At 43.8% G+C, this 23096-nt stretch overlaps 1 protein-coding gene across 2 annotated transcripts in view; it reads left to right on the forward strand.

Moving 5' to 3' along the window:
• The window catches only part of WIPI1 (WD repeat domain, phosphoinositide interacting 1), a 30736-nt gene extending 11830 nt beyond the window's left edge, over nucleotides 1-18906 (forward strand). Inside the window, exons 6-13 of one of the 2 annotated variants that reach the window (XM_088482636.1) lie at nucleotides 2717-2809; nucleotides 2883-2953; nucleotides 3738-3845; nucleotides 14578-14739; nucleotides 14817-14924; nucleotides 15869-15990; nucleotides 16077-16177; nucleotides 18494-18906. In XM_088482636.1, coding sequence (XP_088338762.1) covers nucleotides 2717-2809; nucleotides 2883-2953; nucleotides 3738-3845; nucleotides 14578-14739; nucleotides 14817-14924; nucleotides 15869-15990; nucleotides 16077-16177; nucleotides 18494-18535 — 807 coding nt within the window. In that variant the 3' untranslated portion in view covers nucleotides 18536-18906. Of the gene's footprint in view, nucleotides 1-2716; nucleotides 2810-2882; nucleotides 2954-3737; nucleotides 3846-14577; nucleotides 14740-14816; nucleotides 14925-15868; nucleotides 15991-16076; nucleotides 16355-18493 lie in introns of those variants that run through there. The other variant, XM_088482637.1, reaches the window with a different exon arrangement.
• Nucleotides 18907-23096: the final 4190 nt, after the last annotated feature.

Below are 23096 nucleotides of genomic sequence, written 5' to 3' on the forward strand. Positions count from 1 at the left end.
TTTGGGGGTGGGGATAGGGTGGCGCCGATCTGCTTTTCTGGAAATTGGGGTGTGTTTCAGCCATTTCCTGGGAGTGTCAAGGCCAGGATTTGTGTCTTTAGACAAAGATTTCCTGGCCTCGCAAGCAACCAGGAGCCGAGGGCAGCAACCATTGTGCAAACTTTGGCTTACTCAGCCAGGCCGAGGGCAGCAACCATCGCGATGGTGATCCGAAACAGCGTCTACGGACGCCGCTTTCAGATCACAGATGTATGAAGTAGGTGTCTATTTATTACAGACACCTCCTTTTGCATTTTAGTTGGACGGTATTACACAGCCACTTCCCTGCGGCTGTACAATACTGTCCACATCTGAATCAGGCCTTCTGTCTCTTCTCTCTCATACAGTATCAGGCACTGGTATCAGGTGTAGTGATGGATCATTTCCAGAAATGAAGCATTGGAGGAAGAAATGTGTTTTACTGGGGAGAAATTATTGAACTAAATTGTTTGTTTATTTTATTTGCACATATATATTAAAGTATATTAAGTTTATTTTGCTAGTGATTACATTTATTACTTTACGCTTTCCTTATATACTGTAACAAATGGAGCTACAGATGCTCAAGAATTCTTTTAACATTATATATCAGAATGATTACAGAAATAATGAAGTGTAGGGAACGCGCCTTAGCATATTTCCAGATTTGGTGAGGAGGGATTGTACAAACCTATATTAGTCTCTGTTGCATGCTATAGAGTTGGAGGAATCTGAAGTAGGCGAGTGGCTGTATGGGGCAAAGGCCTTGTCACCATGTTACAATAAGCACATGCCTGACAGTCACAGATATGCAGCAGAAACAATTTATTGGTACCAGCTTCTTCCAGTTTATTAATAGTCTTTATCTTTTTCTTCTTCTATACTTGTAAGTGGAAATGCTCTGACATTCTCAACCCAGTCTAATATTATCTGGGATGTCTGACAGAATTGCACTGTATGATTCAGATGCAGCAGTAAAGTCTGCTGCTGGCCCCAGTAGACATTAGTGCCAAGTACTCAGTGCCTTCTGCTCTCAGCACTTAATAATCAATTATCTTGTTTCTGTTTCTTTATTACTTCTGTGTTTTAGATCACCGCTACATCCCATATACTTTTGCTTCTCAGCTTGAGCCGCTTGTTGTTTTTTTTTTTTTTTTAGTTTATTTGTATTTATCCCTTCCCCGTCAAAGATTACAACAAATGGATGTTGTAATTGTTTGGTCACGTATTTTGCTCTTCCATAGATGTTTTGCACAGTGTCTATCTTCATGATGTCATTAAGAAGTAGGTTTAGCTCATGGAATACTCCTGCTGTAATGTGTGGATCATCGCCCATGCTGCTTTCATCTTATTTGCAGTGTCTGTTACTAAAGCAGACAATTTGTCACCCTCAATCCACTCCCAAGACTTCACATTTTATCACTTATATACTCGCTATTTGAGAAAACACCTCTCCCTGGTGCTGCCTGTCCAGCATACAATCAGTAGAGAGTGCTTCCAGTGTGAAGCCACTGCCAGTGCACTCACTGGGGGTGACAGATTTAGGGAAAGTACACCACTGGACATTGAGTATAAATTAAATAAAAGATTTGTTGACATAACTTTCATTATAGGTGAGTCTTAAAGTTTCAGTAATGCATGTCCTGTTTAACATACCCTTGTCATAGAAGATTTACCAGGGCATAGAGAGATTTGCTAGTGCTTTCTACTGTGTCAGCTTTATACAAGTATAGAAATTATACCATAGATGGCGGCATTAACCTACTTACAATGTGTCATTAAATATATATGATGGTAGATGGAAGCAGCACTACATCTAATATCTATTTCTGAGTTTGTTTTATTCCGAGTCTGTAGAGTATAGTTTCTCACAAATATACTCAATAATAGATGTTTTAATTACATCTGGTATTGGTATGCAAGGACAACTTAGAAGTTTCCAGAGAAAAGCAGTCATAAAACAGTTATAAGACTGGCAATGTACTGTATAAGTGCAACAGAATATAATGTGTGTGTATATAAATATAATATCTGTAGACTACATAAAAAATTCTGGTTGCTGTTATTATAGTCTTAACGGTAACCATAATCTCCAGCTAGTACTGGCCCACACACATTGTCCCGGGTCATTGATATACATATTCCACCTAGTTCTCGTGCTACAAATTGTCTGGCTTATCGGGAGGAGCTGGCACAGGGAGCTCACCAGTAGCACAATCCAAGGACAGTGTTAGGCAACAGCTGGAGTTAAATGGCCTGTGTACCTCACCCAGTTCTCTCATTGCAGAGACATTTGTACTTCCATCCTCCAGGCACCAGTAGATCCTCTCCTAGAGATATAGATGGTCTCCCAGAGTGCGGAAGTGTTGTCTCCATCTCTTTTGGGGACAGTTGTACAGGAAAACAAAGTGCAAAAAAAATAAAATAATATATCATATAGACATTCTGCTATGTCATTCAAAGATGGTTGATTGGAGAAGGGGTGACATATAGATCTTTTAGAGGATGTTTCCGTGACCAGTGTCACAATAAGAGATATGGTGGGCTTAATGACAGGTTACTGAGAAGAGTAGAATAATTTGTTGATGATGATATTCAACTTTTATTATGAAATCGCAGGTGAGCAAATTCAGAAATACAAAAGCCGCTACAAGTAATAATGTTGTATAAAAGTGTGTAATTTCTTTCCTCCGGCCAGAAAACAGTATGCACTATCCCAGCCCATGATGGCTCTCTCGCTGCTATTGCCTTCAATTCTACAGGAACAAAACTGGCCAGTGCCTCAGAGAAAGTGAGTATAAAACAGAACAACAGTACATCATGACACTGTGTCCTGTGGCAGCTGACTGGCCTTCTTATTACAGGGTACTGTGATTCGGGTGTTCTCCATCCCAGAGGGGCAGAAACTGTGTGAGTTTAGGAGGGGAATGAAGAGGTGAGATCAGTGGCCTCTCTCTGTACACCACCTGGCTTATAAGTGTGAGGCTTCCATATGGTCCCTGCTTTTGCTGTCTTGCATAACTGATTATATGTTTCCACACCCTATCCTATGTCTCCTCTAACTATCCATTCAGATCATGAAGAAACATCTCTCAGATATGTGTCCCAATCCTAATCTCCTTTCCAGTCCTCACTTCCTCTCCTTGGTGAACACTAAGTTTGAGTAACTTTTTTCTCAGTCATCATTTGGAAATATGGACCCAAATAGTCTATTCCTGAAATATAATCCATTTTGTTTCGAGTTTGCACATTTTTTTAAAGGGGCTTTGGGGTGATCTAAATATGGGCCTATTCACCTTAAACAAGTATATAATACACAGTATTTCTGTAATACTAGTACATTAGAGAGGGGAGTGTACTCGACTTTGACTGAGGCATAGCAGAAAGGTTATACTAAATTGTAGTAACTATTGTATGATGTTGGCCCAGTTTAGTTTGGCTTTAAATGCCAGTTACCGAAAGAGAGCCCACTGTTCTCTTGTTATAATGCAACAATATGGCCACTGCTTTGGCATCAATTACGGCAGACTCTTACGCAAGAAGTTAAAGTTATCGCTTCACTTCTCTAACTTTGTGTCCTTTATTATCACAGCCCTACACACAATATTATCTGATTTTTAGACTTAAAAATGAAGCTGTATGTTCATTATTCTGTTAAATCACTGATCAGCGCATCATGTACATGGAGATCTGGTATAATGTGTTCTTTCTTGCCGCAGGTACGTCAGTATAAGTTCCTTGGTGTTCAGTATAGACTCTCAGTTCCTGTGCGTGTCCAGCAACACCGAGACTGTGCACATCTTCAAACTGGAGCATTTGTCGGAAAGGTGGGTTACGCTGTTCTGGTATTCTGCTCACATTATCCTCTTCCACTCTCACAAGAAGCTGTAGTTTCACATAGCTTCAAGACCTGCTCCTAACATCCAACACTAAGTTGTAGTACTCACCAATTACTTTCCTATAGTGGCAGTGGTTTCCCAAATCTCCACATGTATATTTATGTTGGCTGTGATATGCCTCTGGAGTTGCAGCATTCATGAGAATAATGTGGCCCTGCGCATCTGCTTGGGATACTGGGAAAATAAGAGTTATGGTAGACTTACCTTTGATAACTCTTTTTCTTTGAGGTCCACAGGGATACCATGGGGATAATGTGGTTGGAGTGATCCAGGCACCAAACAGTTAAGATTTCAGCTCCCAAGATGCCTCCACATATACCCCACCCCTGGCCACAGGCATTCAGTTTTGTAAACAAGCCCAAGGCAGGAGAAGGAAAGAGGAGAAGAAGAACAATCACACACCATAAACACTGTAAGAAATGAAGGAATCCATGACCGAAAGAAACATTACCCAATGCAGCCAGGTGCGTCAGGGTGGGTGCCCTGTGGATCCTATGGACTTTGAAGAAAAAGTTATCAAAGACAAGTCTACCATAACTCTTATTTTCTTCTTCAGGGTCCATAGGAATCCACAGGGACACTATGGGGATGTCCTAAAGCAGTTCTCCTAAGGATGGGGACACTCCTGAGCAGAAAAGGAGAACTTGTCACCCAAAGGAAGTATCCTGAGAGGCAAAAGTATCAAAGGCGTTGAACCTAAGAAAAGTGTGGACAGAAGACCACGTGGCTGCCTTGCATAATTAGTCAGCAGAGGTACCACGATGGTCCCACAGACTGGGTAGAATGTGCTGTTGCCGTGTTTGGAACCGGGAGATCAGCCTGCGTGTAAGCCTGAGAGATAGTCATACATAACCATCGAGCCAGAATTTGTTTGTAAGCTGGTCATCCTCGTTTGTGAAAACCATATAACACAAAAAGAGTGTCTGATTTTCTAAAAGAGTCTGTACGATCCACATCGATACGTAGAGCACGAACCACATCCAGGGAGGCTTCACCTTCAGAAAGGTCTGAAGACTGAAAAGCTGGAACCACAATCTCTTCATTCACATGAAAACAGGACACTACTTTAGGAAGGTAACTCTCCTTTGTACGGAGAACAGCTTTATCCTGGTGAAAAATCAAAAGGGGGAAGCGACAAGAGCACTGCCAAATCAGAGACTCTGCATGCAGAAGAGATACCGAGGAGAAAAAAGTGTCTTCGCTGTCAACCATTTCAAATTTACTGAGTCCAGAGGTTAAAATGGGGGAACTTACAGCCTCTTGCGAACAAAGGACAAATCCCATGGTGCCACCGGTGGGACAAAGGGTGGCTGAACTCAGAAAACACCCTGTAAACAAGTTCTAACATCCGGGAAAGAAGAAATCCTTCGCTGGAACCAAACTGACAACGCAGAAACCTGTACTCTCAGGGTGGCCAGATGGAGACGGAGGTCTAACCCAGCCTGGAAATAGGCAAGTACCTTGGAAACCCTAAAAACCCTTGGGTCATACTTTCTGTGGGAACACAATTGACCAAAGAATGCCAAACTCTGTAATAGATGCGGGGAAGGCTTTCGTGCCCTAAGCATCGTTTGAATCACAGAGCTGGAGAAACCTTTTGCTCTTAAGATGGAAGACTCAAGAACCATGCTGTCAAAGACAGACTGAGTAAGTCCGGATGCAGGCAGGGACCCTGCGGTAACAGATCCGGCCATAGAGAAAGAGGAAACCGACTGTCTATGGATAGATTCCGTATGTCGGAGAACCAATAGCGTCTGGGCCAAGCAGGAGCTACTAGTATCACTGCTCCGCCTTCCTGCTTGAGTTTCCTGAAGACCCTTGGGAGGAGAGAAATCGGAGGAAAGAGATACTCCAGCTTGAAATCCCATCTCACTGCCAGTGCGTCCACGAATGCGGAAGAGGGGTCTCTGGTCCTGGAACCGTACCTGGGGACCTTGTGATTGTGATGTGAGGCCATGAGGTTTACGTCTGGTAGGCACCGTTTGTTCACCAGGAGTTGAAAAACCCCCGAGTGGAGAGCACACTCTCCAGCATGTATGTCCTGATGACTTAGGAAGTACGCTTCCCATTTGAGGACTCTCGGGATGAATATTGCCGAGATAGCCGGAAAAAGATCAGAATGTTTGTCCATTCCCTCCATGTTTGCGTGACATTGCATGCCTCCTTGGTGAATGAGGCTACCGTGGTTGCGTTGTCGGACTGGATCTGGACTGGCCTGCCCTGGAGCAGGTCTTGTGCTATGATAAGTTCTTAGTATACTGCTCGAAGCTTCAGAATGTATATGGGCATATTTGTCCAACATTCCTGAAACGTGTGATGACCTGTGACTGTCTCCCATCTGCGAAGACTGGCGTCTGTGGTGAGTAGCACCCAATTTGGAATCCAGAATGTGCGCCATTTGTCCAGATGATCCTTTTGTAGCCACCACGAGAGAGAGAGAGACGAACCTCCGGAGTGAGAAGGATCCTGTGGGACCTTATTAGATGATACTGTCCGTTCCGGGAGAGAATCAATTGTTGCAGAGGCCTGTAGTGGAACTGCGCATATTCCACCATGTCAAAGGTGAATACCATTGACTCCAGGGTTTGCATCACTGATAGAATGGATACCCTTCGATTGCGTAGCAATTTTCGTACTCTCAATGATAGGGCCACAATCTTGTCCTCTGGCAGAAACACCCTTTGTGCCTGAGAATCAAGAAGTGCCCCCAAATGTACCATCCGCTGTGTTGGAGAAAGAGAGGTTTTCTTCCAATTGATGATCCAAACCTGCATCTGTAGGCAGGCAGTGGTCTGTTGGAGATGGTATTGTAGAAGAGCTGGAGACTGTGCCAGTATCAGAAGGTCGTCCAAGTATGGTAGTATTCTGATTCCTTGACGCCTGTGGTAGGCCATCATAACCGCCATTATTTTGGTGAAGACCCGAGTGGCCGTTGATAGACCAAAGGGCAGTGCCTGAAATTGGTAAAGTTGTTGCAGGACAGCAAACCATAGAAATTGTTGGCAGGATGGCGTAATAAGCACGTGCAGATACGCATCCTGAATGTCCAGGGAAGCCATAAAATCCCCAGGTTCCATCCCCAAAATAATTGACCGAATAGTTTCCATGCGAAACTTGGGTCACGGATAAACTTGTTTAGGGTTTTCAGATATAGCATACGACCATGAGACCCATTCGGTTTCTCGACCAAAAATAGATTGGAATAATAACCCCTTCCTTGTTGAAACACAGTAACCGGGATTATCACCCCTGCCTGCAGCAGGGAGTAAATGGCCTCCTGGAGAGCCAATACCTTGATAGAATCCAATGGGGGAGTAGTGCAAAAAAACGTCTGAGGAGGATGCCCCCAGAAAGTGAGGGCATACCCCTGAGAGACCACTTCTCGGACCCAGGAGTCTGTTGTTGTTTGATGCCAGTAGTCCGCAACTGAAGAAGTCTGCCTTCCCCCTTGAGGGGACAAGCCCGCCAAACAGCAGGATTTACATGAAACCAGCACAGGGGCCTCATCCTCCTGTTTTCCTTTTACCTTTTGACATATCAATTATAAAAGGTAACAATGCAATGTAATGTGACTGTACTTCACATTTACTAGTTATTTGTGAAGGCTAAGGAAAACCCCCACCCACCTGTAACAGAGTGATGAGGAGAAAAAACAGTGATTGTTATAACTGACGTCAGAAAAAAAAGGCAGTATAAACACAGCACTAGCAATCAGTCACATACAATGCATATGTAATTTAGTTGCAATAGACTCTGAATCAACTACTCAAACACGAGGCTTTATAAGATAAAGAGTACTGTATAACTGACCCAGAGGAGAGGTATACAGGGGGACTGACCCAAAACCTCCTGCGACCAAACCGCTCCAGCAGAGCACACATAGTGGACTGTTAGCGTCTCATATGCACAAGGAGATTAGGAGGAGCGTCCCAGAGGCGGGAAACCCTTTGATGGATCTGCGACTGGGTTGGGGGAGAAGCTGCCGGGGAAGAGCCTACCTCCCCTAAGCTGCGTCAACTGGCCGGGTACGCTGGCCTCATGACAGCAGGAGCATCTGCTGCCAATCCCCGGCATCAGACGATAAGGCCTCGGTGATCTAGTGAGGGAGCGGACGGCCCCGGGCCCTCACTGCAGCTGTTTCCGGTGCGTCTCAAGCGCTGGATGCAAGGACTGCCGCATGCGATTCCCCATAACTGAGGAATCTCCTTACCTGACCTCTCCGTGCGTCCAGTTGCAGTCCAAGGCCCCAGCATCGCTGCTAGCCAGCTCTGCCGTAACCCGCCAAAATCACCAGAGATGTTACTGGTGTTGTGGCCCGGCGGAGTCGCAGTGCAGGTGTCTTAATTCAGACGCTCCAGCACTGCTAACTCAAAATCATAGAAATAAAATAACACATAAAATAAAAGCTTGGGACTGCCTGAGCACAAAGGTGCGTCTGAATCCTGCCACACCAAAAGAACAACTGAATGCTTGTGGCCAGGGGCGGGGTATATGTGGAGGAGGACCTGGGGCATCCTGAGAGTTGAAAGCTTAAGTGTTTGGTGCCTGGATCACCCCAACCACATTATCCCTGTGGATCCCTATGGAGAAGATCCCTTTCCCTGAAGAAGAAATCTGTTATTTGAAAACCCCACCTCCAAAGAGCATGCACCTTTTTTTTTCTTTTATGGGCTGGCATACTAGACAATCAGATGTCTGCTTTGATCAGGTTGCTGCAAGTTAAATTGGTGAAAGCCAGTTTCTGGTGGCAATCAGTTACAGCACATCTGTAGCATAAGGACCATGTTCGTGAGTACATCTATGAGAATGAAAAATATTGCTCTGCAGTATACAGTATTAGACAGTAAGAAAGCATAAAGTTGCTCAGCATGCCTGCTGCGTTGTGCCTCCCTCTGTTACTCTGCCTCCAGCTCCAAACCTATACGGTAAACTAAAAAGACCCCCTTCCAATGTACCCTTTTAACAGCCAGACACACACACTGTCTAAAGTAAACCACTTTATGAATCCAGTGACCTTCTTGCATGCAGGGACTGGGGCTGTGTATCAGCCCTGGCAGTCCGCCCTGCCCTTAGGTGCACTCACTTGCGATGGGGGTGGGCATGGTTATTTCAAGGGTGCATGCGGGGAACACTTCCTTCCTCCCTCCTCGAGCCGGCCCTAAGGCCACCGGACCTTCTGGCATAAGCCAGAAACATTGGCAAAACTCCAGGAGACAATGGAGTCAATTGCCGCCGGGCTCCAGCCCTTAAGGGGGCACCTGGCTCCATTGTACCCTGGGCCGTTACAGACACTGCTATGGAGATGAGCGCCGCTGATCGTCGCTCCACTCCAGCGGCGTCAATCCTGAGCTCCGCTTCCGGGTCCCGCAATGCACTATGGGAGTGACGTCATGACTCACTCCCACAGTTCCGAGGAGCGGGTGCCGGGGACGGAAGGCAGCAGCACTGGAGCGGAGTTTCAGGTAAGTATTGTTTGTTTGTTTTTTTGTTCAAACTGGATTTCACAATAGAGACTTTCACAATATTGTCTCATTATAGACCAACAAGAGCGCTTCTTGCTTGCCCTACTGCTCCTAGGCCACTAATCATAAAATACAAGCTCATTCATAGTTCTATAAAATAGCTGTGAATAATATATGTAAATCTTTCTGTATATTGGGCCTGATTCAGCAAGGATCGCAGTTGCTAATACGAATGCAATCGGACTATTGTTACGTTCTATGTATGCATCCCAGTGCGTGAACTAGCTATTGTGATCGGGACTGCAATTGCAGAGGCTACGCAGACCCCTCACAGACTGACGGGAAGCACCGTTTGTGGGTGGTGACAGGGGAGTGTTCGGGGAAACGCAGGCGTGCCAGTGTGTTCACACGCCGTTGCAGAGGCGTGCATAAATCAGCCACTGTGATGCCATACGCAGCCTGAGGCCTCACAGTGTGCGCAGAAGTAAGCAATTCCTGAGTGAGGTCTGACCTGCCTTAACTGTGCTTATGGGTCCAATGTTACTCGTTACCGATTATTTTGCTGTGTTGCTAAAGCGTACTGATGTGAGTAAAGAGAAGTGGGTATCCTAATGTTAGGCTGCCACCGCAATGCGAATGCAATCACTTATATAGCATCACTGATATTAGCAACTGCCCATTATCAGTGTAAATATATTTTCCAACACATTGCAGACTTCCACTTTCAATAGGATTACCATCTGGATCTGTCACTCGCACATGGTGAAGGCATATATGTTGTGGCCCAATCAATTGGCTAAGAACCAGTTACATCACTGAGATTAATATTCATGAGACCTGACATAAGGTTATGAGATGCTGGTTAGTTCAGCCCACAAAATTGATGTGTGTAGAGTCCACTTAAAGGACACTCAGGTCATCCTCTCACCAGCCTGAAATGGCTGATAACACTGAACAGTAGCTCGCACTCGAGAATGTGGAACATCTGAAATTCTGTCATAGCATAGAATTGTTTCCAATTATGAATGTTTTCATTAGATTCAGAAGTAATGTGTATTAGGGTTAGTGACCCTTTAAAAGCGAGCCTTTTGACTTTTATTCATTCATGTGGATGTGTTTGTATACATCTAATATATATACTACATATATATGATAATGAAATAACGAGGGAATAGCCCACACCTGTCCATGAAATAGCTTTTGAGTTGATAGTCCCATTACTTTTGGCCCCTTAAAAAGTGGGAGGCACATATAGAAACCGCTGTAATTCCTACACTGTTCACCTGATTTGGATGTAATTACCCTCAAATTAAATCTGAAAGTCTGCAGTTAAAGCACATCTTGTTTGTTTCATTTCAAAGCCATTGTGGTGGTGAATAGAGGCCAAAATATGAAAATTCTGTCAATGTCCCAATATTTATGCACCTGACTGTATATGTTAGTATGTATGTATGTGTGTATGTGTGTGTGTGTATGTATGTGTGTGTGTGTATGTATGTATATATATATATATATATATATATATATATATATATATATAATATATTTATTCTCACGCACTACTGGTGGTCTTTGCTCTCACATGGCCCCAGCGCCTTAGCCAGGTGCAACACAATTTACGTTCTGCCCAGTTTGGCTCCTGATTAGCCGCCTGGCTGCGTGACATAGCTGTTACATAATAAGGGAGGGCGCACGGGCGTCACAACATGTGAGGCTGCTGCCGTAGGGGGCACTCTTCCCTCACCTACTTTCTCAAACACGTCGATACCAGGCTCGCCACTCCCAGCCAATCAGCATCAGGTTTGCGCCTCGAAAGAAACGCCTCTTTTCTCTGCTTTCCACGACAGCTGCCGGCAGCCGCTGCTTGGCGGGAGGCTGGGAGACGGTGAGGCGGAGTAACAGTGCATTTATCATTTGCAGCTATAGGAGCTCAGTTTGCAAAACCCCCTGGAAACGGTCCATTTTGCTTCAGAGTCCATGACCAAATATATCATCGCACTTTTGGCGAAATGTTAACAATAAAAAAAATCCCCAAAAACCATAAAAGGGCGTGACTTAGCCAGTTATAATTCACACACATCTTTTATTACCCGATTCCATCGTATTAACGTATGATCTAGCCATTATCTAGCGAAGCATTTTCTGTTGGTTATGTTCTGGGTTCAAATTGGCAGAATGTTCACCATGGGCATACTAGTGCATGTCCAGATAGACCTTTGTCAAGCCAAAGAATTCACCACCATGACTCCACCACTAGTAACCCCAGTGGTGGAGTCATGATGGTGAATTCTTTGTCTTGACAAAGGTCTATCTGGACCGAAACGTCGACTGTTGTTTTAAACTATGTGAGTGATTAAAAACCTTTTTCTACTAACTGGTGAGTGCCTATTACATGTATTTGGACTTTATATATTTTGGACTTCCTAATGTCTTTAATGGAGCACCCCACTATTGGAGTTTCTATAGTAATGAGTGCAGCTTTCCGGACTATATATATATATATATATATATATATATATATATATATATATATATATATATATATATATTATTGTTTGCATATAGGAACAGAATGTGCATGTGTGTATATTTCCGTACCATCTGTATGCAGATGATACTTAAATCTACCTATCCTCCCCAGAATTAACGCCATCTGTATTTGTCCGTGTCACTGAATGTCTTTCTGCCATTTCATCTTGGATGTTAACTCGCCACCTTAAACTTATATTTCTTAAACCGAATTAATTATACTTCCACTGGCCAATAACCGTTACCAACCTGATCTCTCTATCACTGTTGATAACTCGACAATCCACCCTGCCCCACAAGCTCGCTGTCTGTGTCATTCTTGACTCTGAATGTGGGGAACAAAGGACAGTTCAATCAGTCTCAAAATCATGCTACATACACCTAAAAACATATCCAACTTAACAACCATATCTCACACAAGATAACTCTAATCCATGCACTCATTATTTCCCGCATTGACTATTGCAATACTGAAACAGGCTCTCGCCACTACAATCCATTATGAATGCAGCTGCGAGGCTGATCTTCCTTGCGAATTGTTCATCGTCTGCTGCTCCGCTCTGTCAGTCCCTCCATTGGTTGCCGGTTTTCTACGGTATTCAATATAAAATACATACACACTCCCAATAAAGCTATTAACCAAACCACACCAACATACATCTCTTCACTTATCTCAAAATATCTCTCAACCCAACCTCTCCGCTCAGCACAAGATCTGCATTTTTCATCTCCACGCATTACTTGCTCCCATTCACGGTTACAGGACTTTTTTCGGGTTGCACCCAATCTGTGGAATGCCCTCCCACGCACAATAAGACTTTCCTCTAGCCTCCAAACCTTCAAGCGTACCCTGAAAACTCACCTCTTCAGGCAAGCTCATCAGATTCCAGAACCGCACATATAATCTTTTATAGCTTCCATATCTAATTACATCCCCTTTCACAGTCCACACATAACCTCACACATTCTTTCTTTCACATCCTCCTGACATTTGGCCGACATTCCTGTGTGACTGGATCATTCAGCCCATCGAGAAACTGCATTCTGGCTGGACCAAGTTGCAATATATAGCACCCATCCTTGTGTATCAATGCCTATTTCCCTACAGATTGTAAGCTTGCGAGCAGGGCCTTCCTACCTATGTATCTGTCTATTGTTAGCCAGTTTTGTTCCGTTAATGCCTCCAATTGAAAAGCGCAGCAGAATAGGTTGCGCTATGTAAGAAACTGTCAATAATAATGTGTGTGTATATGTATATATATATGTGTCCACGCTCCTCTTTGCCGCTGTTGCGGCAAACGTGCACACGCATCGCTGCATGGGATTTGGCGCATACTCCAGGCCAAAGGAGCGTTCGCACAATGCAATCCTGTGGATTGCAGGAGCGGAAAAGACGCACGCACCCATACATTATTCCTCCTTTAGTACATTGTGAAATGATTGTTCAATAGCATTAAACTTCTTGTTTTTTAAATGTACCTAAAATGTCATATTCAAGTCAGTCCAACAGAACTGTGATTCAACACCAGGGCTTTTGAAGCACTGGCATTCCTCTGATTAGCAGGGATCCCTGGGGCATGGATCCCCCACAATGATGCAAGTCAGTGGGGAGAGCAGATGACATAGAGGAATGGTGCTGTTTCTGGCTAAGTAGAGAGCTCTTTTATAGAACAATAATTACATTATTTTAGCTTAACACAAGGTGGCGATGTTTCCTCATTTGCAGGTGCTATAATTTTAATATTTGTTTTAAGTAAAGGGTTCACATCCAATTAGCAAGTACCATGCTCTTTAGTACGTCTTGCTTTTTTATTTACTTTTCTTTTACTTTCACATAACTGCTGTAGAGATCATGAACTGCCCTCTTCCCTCACTTATACGATCATCTTATCCCCACTGCCTACAATGGTCCTGCCGCACTGCTGCTTATTTGGGTATTATGACTGATGCAGCAATGTTCTGTACTGTACATCACTTTTCCTTGTTTTGTTTATACTGTTTCTGTACTTTGTCATGTGCTGCGGACCTCTTGTGGCACTATATAAAGAATGGATAATAATAACAACTGCCATAGCAAGATATGGGGAGTGAAACGGTATCTGGGATAGAAGATTGACAATGTAAAGGTCGACAGTCAATGGGTCGACACCAAATGGTTGACTTGCAATAAGTTGGCAGGTACAAAAGGATGACCGGTTCAAATGGTTGACACAAAAATGGTTGACGCATTTAAAAAAAATTATTCCACATGATTATGGTTAGGCACTTAAGGGAGTGTTAGGGTTAGGCTACCAGAGGGCATGGTTAGGGTTGGGCATCAGGGGGCGGGTTAGGGTTAGGCTAGGGATAGGCACAAAGGGAAGGGCTAGGGTTAAGCACCAGGGTGAGGGTTAGAATTGGGGTTAAATTACAAAAAAATGTGTCTACCATTTGTCAACCTTTTAACCCTATCAATCTTTTGTCCCAATCGACCATTTGGTGTCGACCCATCAACTATCGAGCTTTATTATTGTCGATCTTTCATCCTATACAGCGTGAAACGTGTTCCTCAGACAAGAAGGGTCCCAGGGTCTTTAAGGGTCAAATGACACAATGCATGGAGGTTTAAACTGTAAAACTACCAGAATTAGTAAGTGGGGTTCTGCTCACTATTCTATAATGTTCCCCAGATCAGAGGAGAACTCATCCTGGAGTGGCTACATGGGCAAAATGTTCATGGCAGCTTCAAACTACCTCCCAGCCCAGGTGTCTGACATCATGAACCAAGACCGGGCTTTTGCCACTGTCCGTCTCAACTTCTCCGGGCACAAGAATGCTTGCACTCTAGTGACGTGGGTACATTTCTGACACCTATATTGTTACCTTCGTGGCCACACTTTAATTAGTGACAAGTCTCCTCTATTTCCAGAATACAGAAACTTCCGCGCCTCCTGGTCACTTCATCCAGTGGCCATCTTTATATCTACAACCTGGACCCGCAGGATGGGGGCGAGTGCGTCCTAATTAAAAAACACAGGTAACCAAGTTAGCGTGGACGGGGATTGGTATGGGCTGAAATTGTCTGCTTCTAGAGCACAGTAACATTGGGGGATGTTGAGATACAATACTGTAAATATGTCCACTTTATTTCTCAGTGGCTACTTTCTAGTTCCATCAGTTTCCTTTCCATCAATAGATTTAAACCATTAAGTATTCATACAATCAGAAATGATATAGCAAACCCAAGGATCAGATTGTATATCCCCCATTCACTAATAAGATCGTATTATGAAACAATTATTTTACATGCAGAGTCTCTCTCCCCAACCCCTCTTCCCCAACCTTTCACACGCAGGCTGCAATCAGTAGTAGAATATGAAACTGCTCAGCGTATTAGACATGCTTTCTATTGACTTAGAAGTGGCAGTAGCACCATAAAACTTCACCTGTCAGCAGTAGTGTTTCAGCTGCTCTGTTATTTGTAATGATAGGTTTGATGTAAAAATGATTCCCCTTGAACATGCCTCCTGAATGGTTCTCTCTCATTGGGAGCGATTCAATTCCTCGCGATGTTGAATAACCCTGGGAAGGAGTTGCCGGAGTTGTTTCATTGACTGCGCAGTTAAAGTCGGACTAGAGGATTTCTGCTCATACCCTCCTGAGATGCAAGCAGAAATCCAACTTAAATGCCGGCCGCGATGCTGTTTTCGGGCTTAGCGCGGCGTTAACAGCCTCGCTGTCAGCACTATAGTTGGAGAATGCCAGTTATTGCATCTTAAGGCGCTGTTACCAGCATTCTCGGGATTAAGTGGTTCTATTTGGACTTACCAACGCGGTCAATTGAATAGCTCCGGGAACTCCAACCTGGGGCTATTTAACATCACGCTGAATTGAATTGCTTCCATTAATTGGGATTGTTGTTGTGAGATATACAAATATGTTATATAACCAGTGGTATATCTCTGCCTTTTATTGTTGCAGCCTTCTTGGTTCAGGAAAGTCAGACACCGACCGAGAGGATGAAGCAGAGTGTCCTGCACCTGTGTCTTATGCTGCCACCGTGGCCAGGCCAAGCAATGTGCCCTCGTCTTCCACCATGACAGGTGAAATACATTGTCGCTGATGGTGTCTTGTCGTGTTATATTTCCCTCTGTGTTGGCTCCCTAACATGAGCCTTTGTGGCCCTCAGGGTACTCAGAAGATGGCGGAGCCCTGCGGGGAGAGCTTCTTCCAGAACATGAGTTTGCTGTGGGACCAGTCTGCCTCGACGATGAAAAAGAGTTCCCTCCTGTGAGCATTCAGGGTCCCTGAGCTCCATCAGACAGCAGGGGGGAGAGTGGTATTTAAGCCTACATTCCACTGGCCAGCCAGAGACATTGAACCATAAGCCAAGTCCTGGACTGTACTAAGCATGTTACAGATTGGGTACAAAAAAATAAAAAGTTTCTGCAACATTTTTAACACTGAGCACTAGAAGGTGCATTTTGTTACAGTGTGTAAAGTTTTAGCATCTAGTTTACTAAAATACTTTCAGGAAGGGTCAGTACTGACCTTAGCTGTACGAGGGTTAAGTTCTATAAAGAAGTAATATTTTAGAAATGTAGCGGCGGTGCCTTGCAAATTTCCATTGACTTATTATATTTTAAGTATTCAGGGTGTGTACTAGTTAGCTAGATATATATGCATATAGTATTATGGATAATGGATGAGTCCATTATCCATAATGGGGAAGGGGGGGGATTTTCCCTAATGTTTTTGTTGGCCCCAACTTTTTCTTTCTATTGGGCCGTACTGGTTTAGGTTGGGCGCTGAGGCCATTTTTTTTCCATTTTACATGGAAATGTATTAATTAAAGCTGCAAGAGTCATGCAGTGGACTGAACCTCATTCCTTTTGAGGCTATAACATGTTGTATCCCAGCTACTGCATAGTGTTATGTGAAATCCTATAATATTTCAGCCTTGAAAATGACATTTTATATTGCCAAACAGGAACCACCAACAGCCACTTGTCGTCCTGTAGGCGGTATTGGGTGGGATTAGTAGTGGGGTTGTGTATAACAAGTCACTGTATGAAATCCTGCTCATCTTTGGACTCCTATGATGAGTCATCATTTTCATATGATGTCTAACATTTACAGATTATAGATGTATTTTGATTTAAGTTTAATCATTTTGATTATTTGTATTACCTGGTGTATATTCTTGTATTGCATAGCTGTATTTAATGCTCTTCAACTGTTTTAGAGCTATTATAACTCGCATACCATAGCAAGCTGGGGCTTACACAGTAACTGAGGAAAGATCACTAGAGCCTGTGTCAGACACCACACTAGTAATAGGGAGACCTAGAAGCGGTAAGAATTTACTGCAGACATTGAGATAAAATACTGATTTGTGTGCAATTATTTAATGATTGGTCTTCCCTTGTGTTGCATTCAGCTGGTAGGGCTCATCGGTATTTCATTATATAAAGGTAACTGCTGAATGTTTCAGTGGACCTAATTAGAAATATTGGGAATACAGCTAGTAATAAGCCATGTAAGAGAATTTGTTCATACATGTGATATAAAGTGACTCCATACAGTATTAATATTTCCTGAATTGATTGCAATGGTTCTCTCATTATAGTCAGTACAGTGTTCTATACAGGGTGAGGTACATATGGCATCAGTCATCCAGCAACTTCTGACAATAGATAGAACTATCTGACATTTAAAATTAAGTTGGTGTTTATGTATTAAAAACTGCAGATTATCTGCATTGTTGTACTGCTGTATTTAATTCTGTGGGCACAAAAATGCTGATGAGCGCTGGCTTTGAAAAGCCACCGTTTAATAAATAAACCCCAAACGGTCACAATATGTGTGGCGTTTAGTTCCACTTTAAGATGATCTTTTCCTCCCTCAGAGTTTGTGATGTTAGTCTGTCTGAGAAGTGAATAAAAATGAGGTTTATGTGACAGTAACTGAGCTACAGTCTTTCCAATACCAGCAAGTCAGACAGTGCCCTGACTGTTATATGCAATGATCAATTAAATGGCTGAACTTCATTATCTATTCCATATGGCTGTAGACCGGCCAGTCCCTTTGCTTTGAAGGCAAGGATAGGTTGAGGATTTATGATAGGTGATTACGTGGTAGGTGATTTCTCTGGTCCTCCCATAGAATAAATGTACTTGTCATTTAGATACATATTCATGTCTATTGTCAGAATACTCGTTTGTAATGTATTTAATTAGTATTAGTCCAGTAGTATGCCAAATCCAGGTGTCTGCTTTATTTAAATGCAATACTTCACACTAACTGATATTTGTTTGCTAGCAGTGCTGTGTGGCAGTAACTAACATGCCACCATTCAGTCAGTGTAGCTATTTACAGGATGCTCAGTCTTCCTGGAAGGCTCTTCATTTTCTACTAACAGGGGAGCAGTAAGATGTTGAGCCGGTGAAATAACTGCTCTGTATGTGACCCATTTGTCTTCTTGAACCTGTGCTGATTTACAGTCTGGAGCCTTGCATTGTAATGCCATCTTTGTATGATCACAGCTTTATTTATAACACACCCTTTACACTGGGGAATAAGGTGGTTTTGTTTTGATTTTGGTAGATAAGTTTTTGCCGCGGAGGCCTGAGAGACGAGGTGCCGTGACCAGACGCCAACAAGCCGAATTGCACGCGTGGAATTGGGCCATATATGGAGGATCGGCTTGTGTGAGGTTCAAACTAGCTTGTATACCAGTGGTACCCGTTTGTCTAATTTATCATATTCACAGCCAAAGGGTGTGATATAAATATAGTGTATTTATATAAAGGATTCCTGACATATTACATGTAATATTTGTATTTATCCTTTTATAGAGATGCTTGTCCTTAATTTATGCAATTTTATTTGTACAAATGTTCATATATAGGAAAGCCTTTTTAAATATCTAAATCTATGTATTACTACACTAATATTTTACCCAACCAAAATGCATTTTGCAAAGACAATGCAAAAAAATATTGTGACTGAATAAAATGTATGCAATTGGTGGATCTTCTTTCTTGGATCATGCACAGACATTAGATGTGGTGTAACTAAGTTTTCAGGGCACTTTTACCAAGAAGGCGCTTTGCTGGGTTTTCTGTTCTAAAATGTTTTTTTAATAGAATTTGCCAGAAAATATAGGGAGAAACAAAGACCTTAGCCATTTTGGTCGCTGTGCTCTATTGCACAGGTTGTCAAACTCTGGGCCTGATTCAGAGCCGGACGCTCTGAACAAGCGCCCGCTCTGAATCAGGGCGTGTTTTTTTTTTTTTTTTTGCAAGGCAGCCTCTTGGACGCTCGCATAGCTGTGGGTTACCACCCACAGCTTATGCGAGCGTCCATGATGATGGTCGCGATGGTCAAGACCATTGCGACCATCGGGCTTGCGACGAGACCCTTGCGGTAGGGTCTCATTACCGCAAGCCCTGGAGTGATTTTGACTCTATCAGAGCCAAAATCACTCCTACTGACATCGCTAGTGATGTCAGTGGGGCATGGGAACGCCTCCGTTTGGGCAGCCACGCCCACGGCATGCCCCCCCGTCGTTATTTGGGTCTCGCGCAGGCGCACGACGGAAGCGCCTCCGGGAAACATCGACCCGCTTGCAAGCGCTCTGTCCTCAGGACCCCACACAGTGCATGTTTTCCAGGTCTCCTCACAGAATAACAAGTTAAATAATTAGCTCCATCTAAGGATTTTTTAAAATGTGTTCGTGAGTAATGACTACACCTGTGCACCAGCTGGGTGACCTGGGAAACGTGAACTGTGTGGGGTCCTGAGGACCGAGTTTGAGAACCACTGCTCTATTAGATGTATATCGTATTATTCGATCTACAGATTTTATTGGTTTGTAAAAAAAATATATTTATTTAAGAAATGTATTTAAGTTAACAAAAACCCCTGCTGGGACAGTGGCTCTGATAGGAACTTGTCTCAGCAATGAGATTGGCAGTATAGTGATTGTGTTCACTTTACTGCTGACTAGGACTTTTCTCAATGTACACTTCCAACATTTCTAACACTACATTTTGCAAAAAGCAAAAATTATTTCTTTAAATTGCTCCACCATGCTTTGTAACTATAATTTAGGAGTTATTGGTTTTAAGTCAAAAAAAGATTTTTCCAGTTTAGATTCTCAATAAGGACCTGATGCAGAGGTGGACGCTATGGCGACGTTTGCACAGTTGGCCCGTGGTGTTTGTGCTGTGCATGCTCTGAGTCAGAATGCACACGTCACAGCGATGTTTTGCAGATGGTGGTTGAAGTGAGAATTTAGACACAGAGTAATTGGCAGTCAGTGTGTATTATGGGAGGTAATGGGGGGGTTGCTAGTCAAACGCGGACATATTGCGAGCATTTTGTAGGTGCGTCACAGCCAGCGGCTGCGTCTTTGTCCATCATTTCACTGGTCCCGGCGGCTTAGTTCAGCTGGACATCCTGAGTAGCCATAGGGTTGCTCAGAAGTTGCATGGTACAACTGATGTCTTTGTATGCAAATTGTGTATTAGAGGAGTAGCCGGTGGGCTTCTATGTACAATTTATTGTGGCTGCGGAATTAGCAAAAATTTCTCTCTAGTGTTCCGCAGCCTCGGCGGGATTCGCTTCCACCTCCTAAATAAGGCCCTCAGTAATTATTATATTAAAAAAAGATCTGTTAATGTCACATGCCTTTAAACCATGTTTAGGCCAGCTCAGGCTTGCTTTGGGTAAAATGTTGAATGTTCCTCTGATTCTAAGAAACAAGAAGCATGCTTAGGGCTTAGAAAACAGCATATTTCTAAATTTGACTCATCAATCATTTTTATATATTAAAAGAGGAATACATTTATTAACTAAAAATAATTTTGATTAGCTTATTTCAGATGGACATCAGTTGTGTCCGTTTTATTAAAGTTTAAAAATGTATCATAGATGTGTCAAATGTAAAATCATCAATTGAAAGGATAAGTATCATATATAGTAAAATGCTGCCTCTGCTGCCCGTGTTTTTTTTTTTTTAGAATGCTATACCTAGGATTACATATTCCTATAGGTCACCCGCTTACATTACCTCTATCCACCCTTAAATATACTTTTATACAATATTGTACTTTGGGGGTCATTCAGACCCACTCGCGAGCGGCAGTACGCTCGCAAGTGGGTCGATGTTCCCCACTGCGCATGCGCACGATGGAGGGAGCTCCGTCGTGCGCATGCGCGAGACCAGACGAGTGAAGGACTTTCCTTCGCTCGGAGTGTCTCATCAAAGGGGGCGTGCTGTCGATGGTGACTGACAGCACGCCCCCTTTCGTGGGCGTGCCTGCCAGACGGAGGCGTTCCCAAGGGAACGCCTAACGTCTGCAGCCGGCCCCACTGACATCACTAGTGATGTCAGTGGGAGTGATTTTGGCTCTGATAGAGCCAAAATCACTCCTGGCCTTGCGGTTGAGAAACTCAACCGCAGGCTTTTACTCACAGTTCCGATGGTCACGATGGTCAAGACCATCGCGACCATCATTTTGCACGCTCGTATATGCTGTGGGTGGTGACCCACAGCTATACGAACGTCCAGGAGGACGCTCCATATTTAATGGAGGTGGGCCCTGATTCAGAGCGAGCGCTCTGGTCAGAGCGTCCGGCTCTGAATCAGGGCCTTTGTCCTTACCACCGTGACACATCTCAGTGCACTATATGTGGAGTTCGACGCAACATTGTGTACACAAGACTCACATTCATCGCAAGCCTAAGATGTCACAGTTTAGCTGGACATACCTCTACACCTTTGACCCAGGATTCCAGTCTCTTCTTACTGGGTGACTCGCACTCAGGATTCCTGCATCAGTCTATTGAGGATAATTCAGCATCCTCTGACTAGTGTCCTGCTTGTGGAGTTCATGCACTAATACCAGTCGTCCCACTCCTACTACGCTGCTGCATTCTTGTCACAGGTTCATGTTCCTATCGTTCTGGACTTTTGTTCTGATTCTACCCATCATTCCCAATTTTCCGCTGTTTGTTCAATAAAACCTTGTGTTCTTTCAAAAGCTACTAAGACTCATGTCTTAATTCTCCTATGAGGAAAAGTTATTTAAAACTTCCTCAGTTCTTGCTACCACGGTCTCAGCCCGCAGAGTCTGATTCCTCTCAGGAGGCCAACTTTCCTAGAGTTGTGACAGTTTGTACAGGCCAGATGAATCCCAAACAGGATCAGGCTTCAGGGGCTCACGCCTTGCATAATCAAGCGTCTCGACTAGAGGCACAGGAGCATACACAAGCACGAGTACTCCAATGCTTACAGGAACTGTCAGTGCATTTGGACCAGCCCCAAGTTGCTCCCCTGCCTACTGCGACCGTTTCTTCAGCCTCTCCGGTGCCGACTTCACGGACCACTGAATCTCAATTGCGTCTCCCGACCCCAAATCGTTTTGATGGCAACCCCAAGAATTGCAGAGGGTTCCTTAACCAGTGCGAGGTGCACTTTGAACTTCTCCCACAGAATTTTTTGCTGCAACCTTCCCAAATCAAGACTGTTCGATTTCTGTCTACGTAGAGGAGTTTGCCGCCCTAACTGATTCCGGTGCGGCCGGAAATTTAATTTCTTCATCTATTGTTCAGCAACTAGCTGTCCCTGTTTACCTGTTGTCTCATCCTATTACTCTCACTGCGGTCAATGGGACACTGATCAAAAACTGCATAGTCACCCATACAACCAAGGCCCTCAAAATGAAGATCGGAGCCCTACACATGGAGCAGATAGAGTTCCTAGTCATCCCAGCCACCACTCATGAAGCAATTCTAGGATTGCCGTGGCTACGTCAGCACAATCCTCATATTGACTGGTCTACTGCTCAGATTCTGTCCTGGAGCTCCCAGTGTCATCAGCAATGCCTGGATCGAGTGGTTCGAGTTGCGGGCACCAAGGCTCTTCTTGCGAACAATCTCCTTCAGTATCAGGACTTTGCCGATGTATTTTCTGAACAAGCGGCCGATAAACTGCCACCTCATCGGCCTTGGGATTGCCCCATACATCTGATGCCTGGGAAACTGCCTCCCAGGGTTCGCACATACCCCCTGTCAATTCCTGAGACCCAATCAATGTCCCAATGTATTCAAGAGAATCTACAAAAGGGATTTATCCAGCCTTTCTCTTCTCCTGCAGGTGCTGGGTTCTTTTCCGTCAAGAAAAAAGATGGTGGGTTACAAC

The sequence above is a fragment of the Taudactylus pleione genome, unplaced genomic scaffold (genome assembly GCF_031769625.1).
Source record: "Taudactylus pleione unplaced genomic scaffold, aTauple2 ptg000290l, whole genome shotgun sequence".
NCBI classification, from domain to species: domain Eukaryota; kingdom Metazoa; phylum Chordata; class Amphibia; order Anura; family Myobatrachidae; genus Taudactylus; species Taudactylus pleione.